Below are 16,039 nucleotides of genomic sequence, written 5' to 3' on the forward strand. Positions count from 1 at the left end.
CCATCCATCCATCCATCCAGGCATCCATCCATCCACCCATCCATCCATCCATCCTTCTATCCATCCATCCATCCATCCATCCATCTATCCATCCATCCATCCATCCATCCATCCATCCATCCATCCATCCATCCATAGAGCCGTTCCTCTCGCGGATAGCGAGAGAGAGACGGCGGGCGGGAAAGAAAGAGGGAGCGAGAGAGCGTATCCTCGACGCGGCGAAGCCCAAGTAGAGTGTGCACACTACCATCGTCTATCGGCAGAGTCCAAGGACTCGAAGACGAACCGAGTGATTTCAGTCGGCCGCCGGCCGGCTGCCGGCCACTCCTCAGCCACGCGTATCGCCCGAGCCGGAGTCAACCTCGCCGACCCCCAGTGACCGAAATGTGCCGGGAGCGGGCCCGCGCCCGGAACCACGAGACGCCCCGAGGCCGCGCCGGCAACGCGAGCCCTGGAGCGCCGCTTCCGGTCCACTGACGGCCAAGCCAACGGACGTGTCCCAGGTACGTCGCATCCATTACAGTGCCGCCGGAAGTGGTGGGGGAGCCAGGGCCGCGTCCTCGGGGCTTCGAGGTGGTGCGTGGGACTCGAGGAACTCGCGTCGTCGACTCGGCCCGCCGATTACGCGGCGCAACGGGGGACCACGTGGCCGGGTCGGACCCGAACGGTCAACCCCGGTGCTCGACTCGGACTCGTCCTCCCCGCTGACCCTGGGCGCGGATGGACATTTTCCCGCTGGTTTTGTGGCTCGATTGGCGCGTCGGGGTGCGGAGGACGCGAAGTGCGGTTCACGGGAAGTAAAGAAGCAACGTCGCGGCTACCATCAGGTCGGGTCCTAAGCGACGTCGAAGCAGAGAAGGAGGGAGAGAAACAAAGTGCCGAAGGTGCAACGAGTGGCCAGTTTGCGGTAAATTCCCCTGGCCCAAAAGCGGCCAGGACGCGGACGTTCCTCGCCGTCTGCCATCGGGGGTGCCGTCAGGAGGATTCGGCGGACCGAGGCGCGAAGGATCTCCCGAGGGACGCCGCCGAGGAGTTCCGACGGCATGTTAGCGAGGCGCCGGAGGACTCCGAGAGAATCGCGGACGGAAGCCTCCCTTGGAGGCAGCGGCTAAAGTCCGGCATTCGGCGCGGCAAGGATCGGACGGAGAGCTCGGGGACCATGTCGACCCGTCGGAGTCGTTAGTGCCGATCCACGATTCCGCGCAACGTCACCCTGAAGTATTTCTCCGGGGCCGAGGTCGCCGAAATGAGCGGAGGCAGCGGCGGCGGAGGCGGCGGTGGCGGTGGCGGCGGTGGAGCCGGCGGAGGCGGCCGGGGCGGCGGCGGAGGCGGCGGCGGCGTCCAGGGCGGCGGCAACGCCGCGGCCGCGAGCTACCACCAGCACCAGCAGCATCAGCAGCAGCAGCAGAGCCAGCTCGAGCAGGCGGGCCTGCTGCCCGACCTGAACGGCGTCGACCTGGCCATGAGTCTCTCGCCCAAGCAGCACGTCTCGCACGTGCAGGCCGGCGCCGGGGCTCACACGACCCCCTTCAGCGTGACCGACATCCTCTCGCCCATCGAGGAGTCCTATCGCAAGCTGGAGCTGGCCGCGGCCGCGGCCGCCGTCGGCGTCGGCGTCGTCACGCACCCCCAGGGCTCGCCGTACGCGAACGCCTGCGGCGCCCGGGTCGGCGGCAACACCGGCAGCTCGAGCGCCAGCAGCGGCAGCCCCCCGCTCCACGGGGGCTCGACCCCCGGCGGCAGCACCCCGGGGCCCGGGTCCGCGGCGAACGGCGCCGGTGGCGGCGGCGGCGCCGGCGGGGCCGCCGCCGGTGGTGGTGGTGGTGGTGGTGGTGGAATGAGTGCGATGGGCAATCCTTACGCGACCATGCAGCTGACCTCGCAGTACCAGTACTGCGCCGCGGAGCTCTCCCCGTACCACCATGCCGGGCCCGGGGTCGGCGGCGGCGCCTCCGCCTCGGACCCCATGCGCTCCCACGCCGTCTCGTCGCATCACCATCCCTGGTACGCGCCCGCCCCGCCGACCACCAACGACCCGAGGTTTGCCAGTGAGTACATTATTGAGATCGCTATCCCCTTTCTCGGGACTCCGACTCCGGAGGGTCGCGGATCCTATCGGGGCAATTATCCCGCGGTTAGGGATCGACGGGGTTCCTCGTCGATTGCGGAGGAATCGTTGTTCTTAGGGGTTATTCTGTCGTTTGGCTCTGACGACGGAGGTGGGCTACGAAGCTTCCGGAGAATTAGGGGCGTTGGAAATTTCACGTCGGAAGGGAAGCCCCTCGGGTCGGATTTAACCCTAGAACTACCAAGACCAGTCAAAATGACTGGTTTCAAATGGCCCATCCTATGCAAAAAAAAATCCCCCGGTAGTTCTAGCGTTAAAGATTGGATGAATTTCTTTCGATTGTCGAAATATCGCGTCCAGAGGGTTTTGGAGAATTCCACCCGTTCGATTGAATGCATTTGGAATCGACCAAGACCAGTCAAAATGACTGGTTTCAAATGGCCCATCCTATACAAAAAACAATCCGCCGGTAGTTCCAGCGTTAAAGATTGGATGAATTTCTTTCGATTGTCGAAATGTCGCGTCCAGAGGGTTTTGGAGAATTCCACCCATTCGACTGAATGCATTTGGAATCGATTTAACGATACCGTCGTCGTTCTCGAGTAAATGTCGAAAATTAGTCGATAGCTCGGGACGGAGTCGATCAATTGGTTTACGGGTAATCAATGGAAAAATGTTTCCTTGAACGTTGACGTGAATCGAAGGACGTTTGGTTGAAGTTGCTACGTTGAACGGCAACGATTTGATTCCGTTGTTGTTCGGAGTAGAGAGGAGTAAATGTTTTCGCGTTTATTAGTTACAATGATATTTAAATGGCGTTCGATTTTCTTGTATGCTGAGATTATTGCAACGGGTATAATGACGCTGAATTTGTCCTTGTAAATGCCTATCTCGTACGATAGACGGTTAATGTGCTTAATGCAAATCGGTTTTGGAATTTTAGGGGAAGGACTCGAACCGATAAATAATTGATAATTATTCAACGTAATACTGAAATTTCATAATGTATGTAGAAGACATTTTTTCATTCCTTTGCGAGAGGGCTGTAAAAAGTTCTCGTAAGTGGCTTTTTGGCTTGAAGAATTTCTCGATTTCGGGATCCAGGGATTCGGGTAGGTCAAGGGAATAGTTGCGGTGAGGTGGCATGCCTTAGGGGTCGTCTTTTCGTGAAAAGGGCATGACACTTTGAGAGAGTTCTCATGTTATATGCTTAGTCGGAAATCCACGCGAGAGAGGTCGTACGCAAACGTCTCTCGATAGAGGGTCGTAATTGTATTTTCCTCAGTTTATTTGCAACTTAGAAAAACGTTATACATTCAACGACGTGAATTTCTGAGAACCTTGAGTAGAGTTGAACGTTATTAATTTTAATATTCTCTTGGCAACGCCTGTTTTATTTTAAGCATTTCACTTGGGATTGTCCATAAAATGGATTTCTGTTGAAGGATCATATCGGTTTATTTGCTTCTTTTTTTCGAAGTCTCTTCCTTAGAAAATATAATTCTCTAGTATAAATGATAGTAGTCCAACGATTTCTATTCTCGGCGGATTAATCTATACGTATATATTTTAAACAATGTTTTGTATTTTCAACACTATTTGGGATATACGTGAGTCTTAAGGCCCGGACGAATCGTGGGTTCAATGTAATCAATGCCGATTAACAAACTTTCGTTACGATCGGTTCATACCGAATTTCTTTCTTGAAACCTTGCATGAACTGGAACAAAACTTCTTTTTGGACATTTTCGAGCGAACGCAAATCATCGCCATTGTCTTGGAAACGTTAGATCTATGGACGTAGAATGTATGGATCTCATTCAGTGATCAGACAATGAAACTTGCGCGACCGAGAGAGACATCAAAGGGGCTATTTTCTGTCCATTTCTATTTTTTTTTTACGTGAAACATTTGTGCAGTACAATATTAAAAAAAAAAATATTATAATTTTAAAACATCTTTTAGAAATTTTATTTGGGCATGATATACCCAAATTTCGTAACTTATTACTTATATATCTTATAAACATATATTTCAGGTTTAGTACATAAGTGTATTAATTTTCTTACAGGGTCTCACAAAATTATGAAAAAATGCAATAAAATTATAAATTTACTTAGAGATTTATAAGAAATATGTAGATTAATTCATCATTAAGACATCAAATTTATAATCTTATTACAGCCTTATGTATTAAAAGCGTATGAATTTTATGAGGATTTTCAACGGTGTAGTATCTCCGTTCGTTTTCTTTCCTTTTCTATGGCTTCACAAGAATATGAAGGGAATGAATGGGTTTGCGGGGTCCATATATCCTACGTCCACGATTCGGTCCCGTTGGGAAATGCTATACACCCTAAACCAAACGATTCCCGATATGTGAGCATGTGTGCCTCCGATTGCATTGAATCTGCTGGTTCTACAGGTCTTAAACCGTCGAATTTTTGGCATCGTATTCATTTCCATGGGACCGTACTCCGTCAAAATCGATCCCATCAGTTTAAAGCGAAGTTCTATATAACCACGCGTTAAACGGAAACCTGAGTTTAACTATTTTGTTTTTTATTTAGTCTCTGCCGCGTTTAGTTCACCCAAAACAGAGCTTGGCTTAATTCGAAACCGGCCGAACTTGTTTATACCCCGCCAATTTACTGGACATTACTTCAAATTAAGCCAAACTATTTTAATCAAGTATTTCATAAATAGTACGTTAATAATTTCCATAATTTAAGAATTTGTATAAATGGAAGTTACTTTACTGGACGTATTCGCATGACCAGACGTGTAATATGACAGTAAATGACGCATTTACACAATGCACAGATACTAGTCGCTTGGCCAAAGACCGAAACGAGGAGTCTCTGGAATGCCCGCGGCTCTTCGTTATGTGAAAAGTTGAATTTTTTTTTTCCATCCTCGCCTGTTTACTGGCTTCTTTCAGACATCACTCCAACTTGCCAAGGGCTCGGCCATTGGTCACGCATTTTTACGGCCGAGCCGCGGACTACCCGGAGGGTCAAATATTGTTTAATCGAAAATATTCATTTGCATCGCACACATTTCGACGCTACTCGAGCCGTTTGACAGTTCCGTGGAGGCGCGGGATAATGTGTGAATGTTGGAAGGATCGTTGATCTAGGCAGATGGGCTGCCACCGGGCGGCTCTCTCGATTGCGAAAGGTAAACAATCCTCGTCATCCCGTCACACTCGAGCACTTCGAGGTGCCATTCCCATTCGTATCGATCGTCAGCGATGTCTGCCAGAATCGCCGCTCCTGTCAAAATCCGCGCTCGCGACACGCCCAATCGTACGACTATGCGAATTTCGACTTATCACGACATAAATGAAATTCGTGTCGGCAGAAATGCGATGGTCCAGAAAAAGAGACGAAAACAAATACATCAGAATTATGAAGGATTGACGTTCCTATTAACTTTTCTTGTTTAACGGATGAAACGCATAATTCGCGGCAGAAATTCAAATCTCTTTCTCACTTTTCTTTCATTTCGGTATCTCCGGTACCAACGAGACTTTTCTGCTCGTATATGTAGATATTTTACCAACGTTCATTTGTTTCTCGGTAATCTTTGCTCGTAAAAATAGTCGAAGGAAAATCAGCGGACTCGTAATGGAACGGCGCTGAGAAGTCTGCGAGAATTAGAAGATCTACAAAACGAGACGTACTTTAATTACGGCAATCATGGGTTTGAGATAAGCTCCCTTAAGAGATAAATATCTAATATTAAATAATAACTATTAAACTGAGCAGCCAAAAGTTAGGCGCTAAGTACTCGGTGCCGTTAGCACATGCTTCTTACGTGTATTTGGCGCGAAACTCTATCGAGTTCTCTGATTCACGTGACAGCACCAACGATCCGTTTCCCTCGGATGTTGCTCAACCGACATTACAGAGCTCGATCTAATCTAATTGAACTTAAGCCAAGACGCTAACCGACCTTTCGCTACTTTCTCAGACATGATTACGAAACGAGGGCGAATGTGGGGCTTTGTATTTAATAGTATTTACGCCACCTCACTGTTTCTCTCTTGTTTCTTTTTCTCTCCCATTTTTCCGGTCCTGCCTCTCTCTCTGCCCCTTTCGCTCCACCGTATAAGAGCTATTCCCCATTGTCACGAAACGCTGGCTCCCCGATTTCCTGGTTCCATTTGGACGGTCCAGTATCCGTATCAGTTTCTCGCGGCAGAGTCCACAAAGCTCGGCGCGCATAACCGCCGACAATGCGTCCATCCTCTGGCCTGTGTCAACAGCACGCATCCCGCGTCGAATGGAATGGAATGGAATGGAATCGAATTGAATCGAGTCGAATCGAGTCGAACCGGTAGGTGCGCGGGGGTGAGGGGGACCCGGGTCCGATCGGCGTCGCGGCGATCCTCGGCCCTCGGCCTCGCAAGGGGCGTCGCGACGCGTGGCAAACGGTCGTCCTCGAAGATTTTAGTTAAGCAAATAAGCTTCGGCTCCTAGCGAGCCGGACCTAGGGGAAAGCAGGGGTCTAAGTCGGGGTTTCCATGCCGCGAGCACATCCTCCGATCGATTTGCTGTTTCCTATCCAAGCGTGGATGTTTGCCAGGGTGTGTCGCTATCGGGAAAATTCAGGAATCGGGTTTTAATCATGGACGTAGGCTATGTCGGGAATACCAAACTTGTAGTGATGATTTGGTAATGTTCGTGCATGCATAGATTTTAGTTAAGCAAATAAGCTTCGGCTCCTAGCGAGCTGGACCTAGGGGAAAGCAGGGGTCTAACAAGGAAACATTCCCAAGTGTCCGCCCCCGATCTTATTGATTTTCATACATATTGAAGAACACAAAAATCTAAGAGACACGTGTTTTTTTTATATCTGCAATGGTCCGCATTTGAAGGGTGAAACTACCCCCTAAAGTTTAGCAAAAATTCGATTTGTATAATAATTTTCATAGAAGCAATGGAGGGATTTCGACGAAACTTGGTATAAACATATTCTGTATAAGGACGGTGAAAACACAATATTGTCCAGCAATGCTACAACCCCCAAAGGGGGTGAACTACCCTTCAGGCGACATTTTTTGTAATATCTATTAAACAAGCACTCCTAGTTAAGTTCCACTTACGCCATATGATTGCTCACAAAAAATGAAGAAATACGTGTTTTCTGCTTTTTGCCAATAAACATTTACACATCGGTTGATCAACTTTTCTCGGATTATTATTTCTCAGGGTCAGCGGATAGTTGGTCCAGAACCGAATTCTATGCATGTCAGTCCGTTAATCTCGGAAATAAGGGAGAAACTGATTTTATTAGTAAATTTAGAGCCATTTACTAAAGACGTCCAGTGCTCGTATCAGTGGTTACTTCACCTTCTGTACGAATTCTTGTGTCTAGTACCTCGGTAGGACAATGGTTACTTTATATTACCATAAAAATGATTCGACACCGTCGAATCTCGCGCTCCATTCCCTAGACTCGTCTTCTAGTCACCGTGGGGTCCATGCGAACCCGGTCTAATCGGAAACCGTGGAGAACCTAAGACCCCTCCGATGGCGGTCCAGATGCTTAGAGAAGAGGGCCGCCAACTCGTTGGGACTAGAATCTACCTTGGTCCTGGAGAACCCATCCATTGACCGTTGATATCTGGACAAAAACCTTGCAGATAGGATCGCTGGAACTCGGCGATGCTCGGGACAATGAAGAGACGAACGCATCGTTGCCACCTCGGGACTCGGGCTACCTTATGGGTGAGAAACTTCCGAGCGGCGATTGTTTCAGCCTCGTTGGCACCCTTCTATCCCTTTGGCCTGGCTTCTCTCGAGCAGAGTAGAGCTTTTGAATCATCCCAGAAGGACCTCCGGACTCCTCGAGTGGACCCGGCCAGCCAGGGCGGTCAGGATCGTCAGAAACGCGCGAGTTTACTTAACGAGGAGCCACTCGGGACGCGTTGGGATCGCCTTCCACCGCTGAAGGATATGCCGTAACTTTATCCCCCGGACTGTCAGTCGATCTCGGTTCCATTGTCCAAGGCGAGTCCCGGGACGAAGAGGTGCCATCTCCTGCCTTTCCTCGGAAGAAAACTTCACGGGCTCCGGATACTGTTCCGTGGAATTTCGCGGTGGAGTTAGGAACTCCAAATCGTTAATGACTCCGTCAACGATAAGATGGATCGATGAGTGTTCGTTTCTGTAATGGGACAGATGTTGGGATACCCCGTACATTGAGACTGATCGCTATAGAGAGGATTTTCTTCCGGTAAAATTACAATCGCACGGCCGAGTCATTTGCGTCATTGCGGTATCATTTCTTTTCTAAACACTGTTTGCAATAGATTGAATTTCACAAAGATTTCTGAAGGGATAATATTGTTTAAATCAAAACATAAATGATATATGATTGGATCAATCGACCACTCTGGTATATCTACCGTAATTAAGAAAATTATACGAATGGATCTGGTGGAGGCTCCGAGTTACAATAAGGATCTGAAAATCTATCTACTCGAATCCGGTTCGACGTCTTTCAAGGTGGAGAACCTCATCGTGATATGAATTTTTCTTCCTCGCGATTTAGATAACTGTCAGGAATTCATGCTAATGAATTATGAGGTCGTTTACCTTTACAGTTTTTTTTTCATATGCGAGAACGGTTTTTAAAAAGTTGCTCAGAAATTTATTCAGAAAATCTATTCCGTTGTCTTCAGTTTTTTTATTAAGAAGATCTGGCAGACGTGGCAGGGATTCGAAGTTATCTTTCGAGACCTCGCATGTCGGGTGACGTAGCACTTCGCGTCTAAATCGTCCCATTGTTCGCACGTCTGTCGGTCTTTAACGGGTCCTCACTGGCTGAGAAGGGAAGGCCAGCCCACCCGATTCGGTAGCCCTTCCCACCGCTCCGAGGAAGAAAGAATCCCTTCATTTGAGAAAAGGGGAATTGATTTACCCTGAACTAAATAAACCGTCCCCGTGTCAAAAGTAATTTCTTTAAATCCACCTAACTTTTCGAATGATTAACTACGTACCTATAGGTATCGATTTCATAATGCAATGCATTAAAACAAAACAAAAAAATTACTTTGAATACTTAAGATGNCCGAAATTTAATTTTTCGAAAAAAGTGTCTTCTTTTGACCTTGTCCGGGATAAATACATTATTTGTTTTTTTTTCCGAAAAATTAAATTTCGCGAGTTTTAAGTCTTTCGTAACACCTTAAACGTAAATGTCTCGATTATAGGAAAAATGTTTACGAGTGTTCGTTTCTTCGGCATCTTCGTTGCAAATGAAAAACTTAGGATTTTTGTCGGATCATAGTTTGGAGAGCTGGCGCTCCAAATTATAACTATTAGGTGTAAGGGAAGGTTCTGTTGTTTTTCTCTAAAGAAGTGTACATGTTCAAAAAACGACAGAACTTTCCCTTACACCTAATATTTTTAGAAGCCAGGTTAAACCTAAATGGGGCGACACCAACTAATTTGTGAACACTATTCGTTTTGTAATTAACGTGCTTCCTTCGAAGTCCTGTAGAAATAGTTTATTGGTATACAACTAATGACGAATCACAGAAAAATTCGCGCTTAAGGCCTTGAAATTTGACAAAATACAGTCGTTACGCTTTACCACTAAAACTACCGGCGGATTTTTTTGTCATTGGTGGACCATCTGAAATCCGTCATCTTTATGGGTTTGTTAGTTACAACGTTAACTGTCCGCATTCTTCCTTTTCACCGATATAAACAAACCAAAAATAGACTGATTTTATTTATATAAGCTGTAATTTTTGATACCATCTAATAGTTGTAGAATGGGTAGAGTCGATCGCAAGAATTTCGTATGAGGGATCTCCAAATTATAAATATATACAATATATATCGCCCTGCATACATTTCAACGATTTACGACATTACATGTTCAAATGATCCCAACGCATTCTCCGAGAAATGAGATCTTGTAAGTTTAAGAAGCAATCGTAAAGCAAGAAGCCCCTTTAAATTAACGTCGAGTACTCGCTCTTCCAACTTGAGCTCGTTGAACGAACGCCGAAGAATAATCGATTCTCCCGTTAATATGTTTTGCAGTCTCGCGGTTGATGGGTGCCGCCGCGGCGGGCGCCGGGACCAACATGGCCGGCTGCTCGGTGGGCCAGTCGATGGGCGACGTGACCAAGTCCTCGGGCATGGGCGTAGGCGTCGGCGTCGGCGTGGGCGTCGGCATGGGCGTCGGGGCGATGCAGTTCCCCCTGGCGCAGCGGCGGAAGCGACGAGTCCTCTTCACCCAGGCGCAGGTCTACGAGCTGGAGAGGCGGTTCAAGCAGCAGAAGTACCTCAGCGCCCCGGAACGCGAGCACCTTGCCTCCCTCATACACCTAACGCCCACCCAGGTACGTGGCCGACCTCTGGCACCTCGCTTCTGACCTTTAATTTGTGTCAGGGAGGAGAAAAATTCTTCTGGCTCCAACAATGTCAATAACGTCCGGGATTATCAAAAAAGTCGGTAGAGTTTCGAGCCAAATACATTTCTTGAGCGAGGAACTCGTAGCGTTGAGCGATGCAAGAAACGCGCCTTGCCGCGTTGAATTCCAGCAAGACGTCACAAAGTTTTATACAGTAAGGATCGAGATTTCAGGAGTGGGGGGAAAGAAATATAATTTCTTCGTTTATTTTACTTGGCCGTTCTATCCGAGGGGTCGTTAACTCGCGAAATCGCGCGTTTTAACGCTGGAAATCCCGGGAAAATCAGCTGAAAGTCATTAAGAGCATCATAGAATGTAACACGCTGATACTGTTCGACCCCAATGACAACGATGAACTCGTTAAGAATGGTTTGATATCAGTGGCGGATTACTCGGCGCAATGGAAATTGCAAGTAGAATGCTGGAAATCAGTGAAAATCGTTGGAAATCGCTGGAACGGAATTACAGACATTTTTATGCTTAACGTCACTTAATACCGAAGTACCTTGTTATTCTTCATGGGACATTATTTTGTTCGATTTCCGAGCGAGTCCAAGTTCCTTGTGGCTTCTTCGCATCCGAATTTTTAAATCACGCGAAGGAAAAGGAGAACGCACTTGGTGCCGACAATGCAAACAAAATATAGAGTGGTCCAATTAATTCATCCGTTTCAACGGTACCTGCGGTACCTCTAGCGAAATTACGAAATTCGTGAAAGGATGACATTGTTTGATTAGAAGTGGTAACAGTATTTATCATTATTAAATTTATTGATACACTAATCTGAAAAACGGGAAATTATGGTCCTGAAAGACGCACGTGGCAAGAAAATCAGCCCTTAATTGCATGCCAGAATGAGCATGAACTGTATCGGTTCAATTTTCAATGAAATTCACTTTAAAACAGTTGATTTCAAACGATCAGAAAAACTCTGAACAGTCGTATTGCCTATTATATTATTATATATGTGTTTATATTCCTCGAGATACCTTGATTTTGCTCGTATCAAGAAATTCGGCAGGTTCGGAACAGATATATAAGCGCATATCAATCAAGGGTCTCCGTTACGACCGAGCGCAGCTTTCGAGCGACAGTCTAGGTATGCGTTGTCACATTATCAAGAGTACTTAATTTCAGAGGAGGTCTAATTATTATATCTGCTAACCATCGAGGATACCCCCTCGAGTCGTAACAGTTTCGTGGCGCGATTAATGGGAACGTTCGCTTTGGGCGTATTTTAAGAGCCCTCATTGAAGGGACATGTCCACGGGGTCGGTGGTAGTCTGGTAACAATAAATAATTGTTGCCCAGCTCATTGGCCGCATCCTGCATTCATTCACGGGCAGGGTCTCCCCTCGTTTTGTCTGTTGCACTGTCTGTCTATCTGTCTGCTCGTTCGTCTGCCTCTGCGTCTGCCCTGCCGACCGGGTCGGCAATCCCGCGCAAGTGACCGCACGGATTCGCTTGCGAATCGCATTAGCCGCCAGGAAGAGCTCGAATCACCCTCATCTTGGGTCTAGAAACCTTTCGCAACAACCCATTGTCCCGGGACATACGTATAAAAAACGAATAAATAAAAGAACTACGTGACCGTCTACCCCTTGGCTCTCGGGTTCGTCTTTAGAATTTGCACAGCAGTTCCGTACGCGGAAATATTTGGCTTAACTCGCTGAGCTGCTACAAGTTAATTGTGACAAATCTTACCGAACATACGCGAGATCGAGGGGAAATATTATTCCGCGTGATTTAAAGAGAATGCAAATCTATCGTATACGGCATTAGGGAAATTATTTCCGCACGGTATTGGTCTCTCCTGTGTACAGGTATCTTCTTCGCTTACGTCACTACATTGGCCAGAGAAACCATTTTGCCAAGTGGAGCTTCAGAAAGTGGAATTAAGTCCAGAGGTTTCACCCGTGATAAACGGTCGAGACCACCGGGATGAATTCGGTTACGGTAGATATGTCTTTAGACGGGCCTGGAGGCATCAACTCGCTTTCGACGCGTCCCTGAAATGAGCTCGGTCCAGAGAGACAGAAGGAGCACTTACATCCCTTTGGAGGGCGGCGATGCGGTTGCGGGCGACGGATGAGCAAAGTGGAAAATGGCGAGAGCCCGGCCCGCAAAGCGGAGGCGTCGCGAATGACTCGCACGAGCACGGAAGTAGCACGGAGTCATTACAATCAAGGGATTTCATGCGGCGAGGTCGGGGAACCGCGAGTGGGACTCGCCATAAGGTTCAATAACGAGTTCGAGTCGATGGCACTCGGAACTCGGCCGAGTCGTGAATGGCGGCCATGAAGGCCGGTACCCCACACGGAGGGCAGGCAGCCACCGTATCGAGCGCACTTGAACTTCTGGGGACAAACAGAGCCCAAACGAGCTCCTCGATCCTGCATAATCTGTATGTGCCACCCCGGCACCACCCACTCGGACCTACTTCAACCTAAGTTCGAACTTCTCCCGGGCACCTATGTACTCGGAGTGTCGGAAGGACGCGTACGCGGATCATCACCGAGAGCTTTCTTTCCGCTCCGATTTATATACCACTTGTTATGAACTTCACGGTGGAGGAAAGGTCTCCGTCTTTGGCCCTTTAGTCGTTTAAAAATGGTTGCGGTCTCTAGAAGTCGGCGGACACGGAGTAGATAATTACGCGTGACGTTCGATTTTCGGATCGACCAGCCCTTCCTTTACTTCTTTGTACGAATGCGCGAGCACCCCCGCCCACCCCGCTGCATTTCATTTCCAAATCCGTAACAATTGCATGTAAATTTAATCTCCCTCTCTTCGGCAGAATTGCCCGTAACTTTGTAAACGCTCGAGAGGCAACGCGAAAACGAGAGCCACGGGTGAGACGTATTCGTTACAGAATTGGAGCCTGGTTTGAGATCCGCGTGCGGATAGAAAATCCCGTGATAAAAAAAAACGCATTGGTGGTGGATGCTGGGGAGCGATCGAACATCCCGTGAAAGAAAAAGTCGTGTTGGGAGCTTGCACGTGACCTAAAATCTCGGGGAAGGTTCGAAAATCGATTTCAAAGTTAACTGGACCCTAGTCGAGCAGAATGCCATCGGGGCTACCCGAAAAGGTAGTCTTTCCCTCGTGTAACCAACGCGCGTGAACACTCCCATATTGCGTGCAGCCGACGCACCAATCGTGCACGCGTGCATGCGCGGACGAGAGTGCGCGTCGCGCCCCGGGCCCCTCCCCCTCCCCTCGCGTTCTCCAGGCAGGACACAGATGCGGCCCTCCATTTTACGTTTGCATTGTTACTTTAAGTGCAGCCCGTATTGTTACTGCTTGCCCACTCCGGCATTGTTGCTGGCATTGTTATTATTATCGCTATTCTCGCGACGGGGAAAGAGAGGGCCGGCGAGCCAGCTGCTCATCGAGTACCGCATTAGAGGCAAATTACAGGAGCGCCTCTTTGCTCTCTCTGCCCTGCCGAAATCCGCACTTTGGAGAATCACTTCCTCCGAGCAAGGTCTACCACCTTCAGGGACGGGACTAGCACGTGTACTAATTTGCAATGTCGAATCTCGGGCTCGATCGGAAAGACCCCGGTCTGGGATGTATTCGCAATTAGGGTCGATACGATCTATTTCGCAAACCATTTCATACGAAGTTAGAGTATCTATAAGAATTTTAATAATTGTTATGATTACAAAATATGTGGACGGATTTTAATCGAAGGGCACGATCCGTTGGAACAACATTTCAGGATTCGACCCGTTGGACAGAACAGCAACAGTTAATATAGCACGTAAAATTCTGCGGGGTGAAATGTCGAATTTGTTTTATGTAAAGCTTACCTTGGAACGATTGTTGTAGGTTCTCTAACCTCCACTCCTGAAGTTCATTTTTTACAAACTCATCCATGTAGTCACTTGTAATCAAACCATTACAATTAATTGAAAAAGTAAAACTCGATCTTAAATTAGATCGAAAGCCGAATTTCGAAGAGGACCGAATGATGCGGCTACCAAAGTCACAATGAATCTAACAGTTTGCAGGACTGCGCAACTAATGCATGTCATGACCCGAATGCTTCTCGCTCTGTCTTAATCGCATAAAAGGAACAATAATAGTTCACGCTTGCAACAAAAATCTAGTGGTACGGTATATTTTACGGTTTTCAATAGAGTCCTTGCTTTTAAATGTTACATCGGTGATGGTTATTTTTACACGTGCCTTCATACGCGTAATTTTTACTTTCCAATGTTATACACGTAACACAGTCAGATGCAAATATAACTACAATTTATTTACAAGAATTCTGCAGTCGGTGCCACAACCGCAATGGTTAAAAGGACAAAAAATTGAAATTATATCTGCAATCATTGTTGTTAAGATTACAACGATACTTTTACCCGCGAGCAGATGTAATGATTACAACATCATTCTTCTGTGTGATTTAATCAATCAAGTAGTTACGTATTGGGTTGCTCGGTAACCCAAAACGTAACAACTTGATTGAACTAGAAAACGTTTCGGGCCGCGATCGAGAAGAGATCTGCATCGGAGGAGTCCGCGCCGCCAGGGCGGTCTCGGCCCAGCTAGAGCATATCGGGCACCCCATTGCATCGGGCGACGCCATCTCGGAGCTGCGCAAACAGCATTAAAGTCTCAATCTTTGTTCGTGGGAGCAAATTCGAGGCGGCCGCGCCAGGCTCCGCAGGTACGGGAGCATAAAGACGCGAGTGTCAGAACGGGGGATGGCTGTGCACACAACATTATTTTTCTATGGGGTAGCGCAGGGGTGGCGAACCTCTCCGAGGGGGTGCCGAGCAACGAGAACTATAAAGAGCTCCGAGGAGTTACCCGGAGCTATCCGAGGCTATGCCGAGATCGCGCGATTGAACCCCCGCGTATAATCATGATAATAACGATAACGATGGGTTTGCTCACGAGCCGCGAACTTCCGCCGAGCCGGCAATCTCGGAAAGGCTCGAAGAAGACGGCTCGAGGGATTCGATCCGCGACTTCCGAGTCTCCCCCTTGCGCGGTCTTGACACTGGATAACCGAACTCGCGCGATTCTCCTATCGGCGAGTCGGATAAAAACGAGAGGGAGGGGAGGAGAAATCCCGAGAATCGAGAAAAGCGATCGGGCGAGTCGTTCGAGGGTCTAACGAGTGAAATTGAGTCCCGCACTTCCCGGGGCCAAGTGGCGAGCGGTGGAGGAGACCGAGGGTAGTTGATCAACTTTTTCGATAATGCTTAATTGCGAGGAGGATAACGAGAATTATCGAACATATGATGCATCGAAGTGTAGGGCATACATTCCCTGGGTATGGGGCAAGTTGACCTATTAGTCGGGGTAAATTGACCCGGCGTGTTGATCCGCATGAAATTTCCACACAATTGAAAAAAAGTTGCAAGTTTAGAAAATATTGAAGATCTTCGTTATTAAACAGGGTTGATTTAGGGGGGGACATTTTTCAGGGATTTTCGATTTAGGGGCTGGAACCCGTCGAAATCGCGTGAGGTTGGTTTCTGACATACATACAGATGAAAACAGCGCTTTAGTAA

At 48.0% G+C, this 16,039-nt stretch overlaps 1 protein-coding gene across 1 annotated transcript in view; it reads left to right on the plus strand.

Moving 5' to 3' along the window:
• Positions 1–1,324: 1,324 nt before the first annotated feature.
• LOC105697227 (homeobox protein Nkx-2.4-like) overlaps positions 1,325–16,039 on the plus strand; it is a gene marked incomplete at its 5' end in the record, with an annotated part of 33,310 nt that continues 18,595 nt past the window's right edge. Inside the window, 2 exons of the mRNA XM_012420357.2 lie at positions 1,325–2,048; positions 10,132–10,433. Of these exons, the coding sequence (XP_012275780.2) occupies positions 1,325–2,048; positions 10,132–10,433 (1,026 nt within the window). The remainder of the gene's footprint in view (positions 2,049–10,131; positions 10,434–16,039) is intronic.

The sequence above is a fragment of the Orussus abietinus genome, unplaced genomic scaffold, assembly GCF_000612105.2.
Source record: "Orussus abietinus isolate OABI.00-Male unplaced genomic scaffold, Oabi_2.0 scaffold198, whole genome shotgun sequence".
Lineage (NCBI taxonomy): Eukaryota > Metazoa > Arthropoda > Insecta > Hymenoptera > Orussidae > Orussus > Orussus abietinus.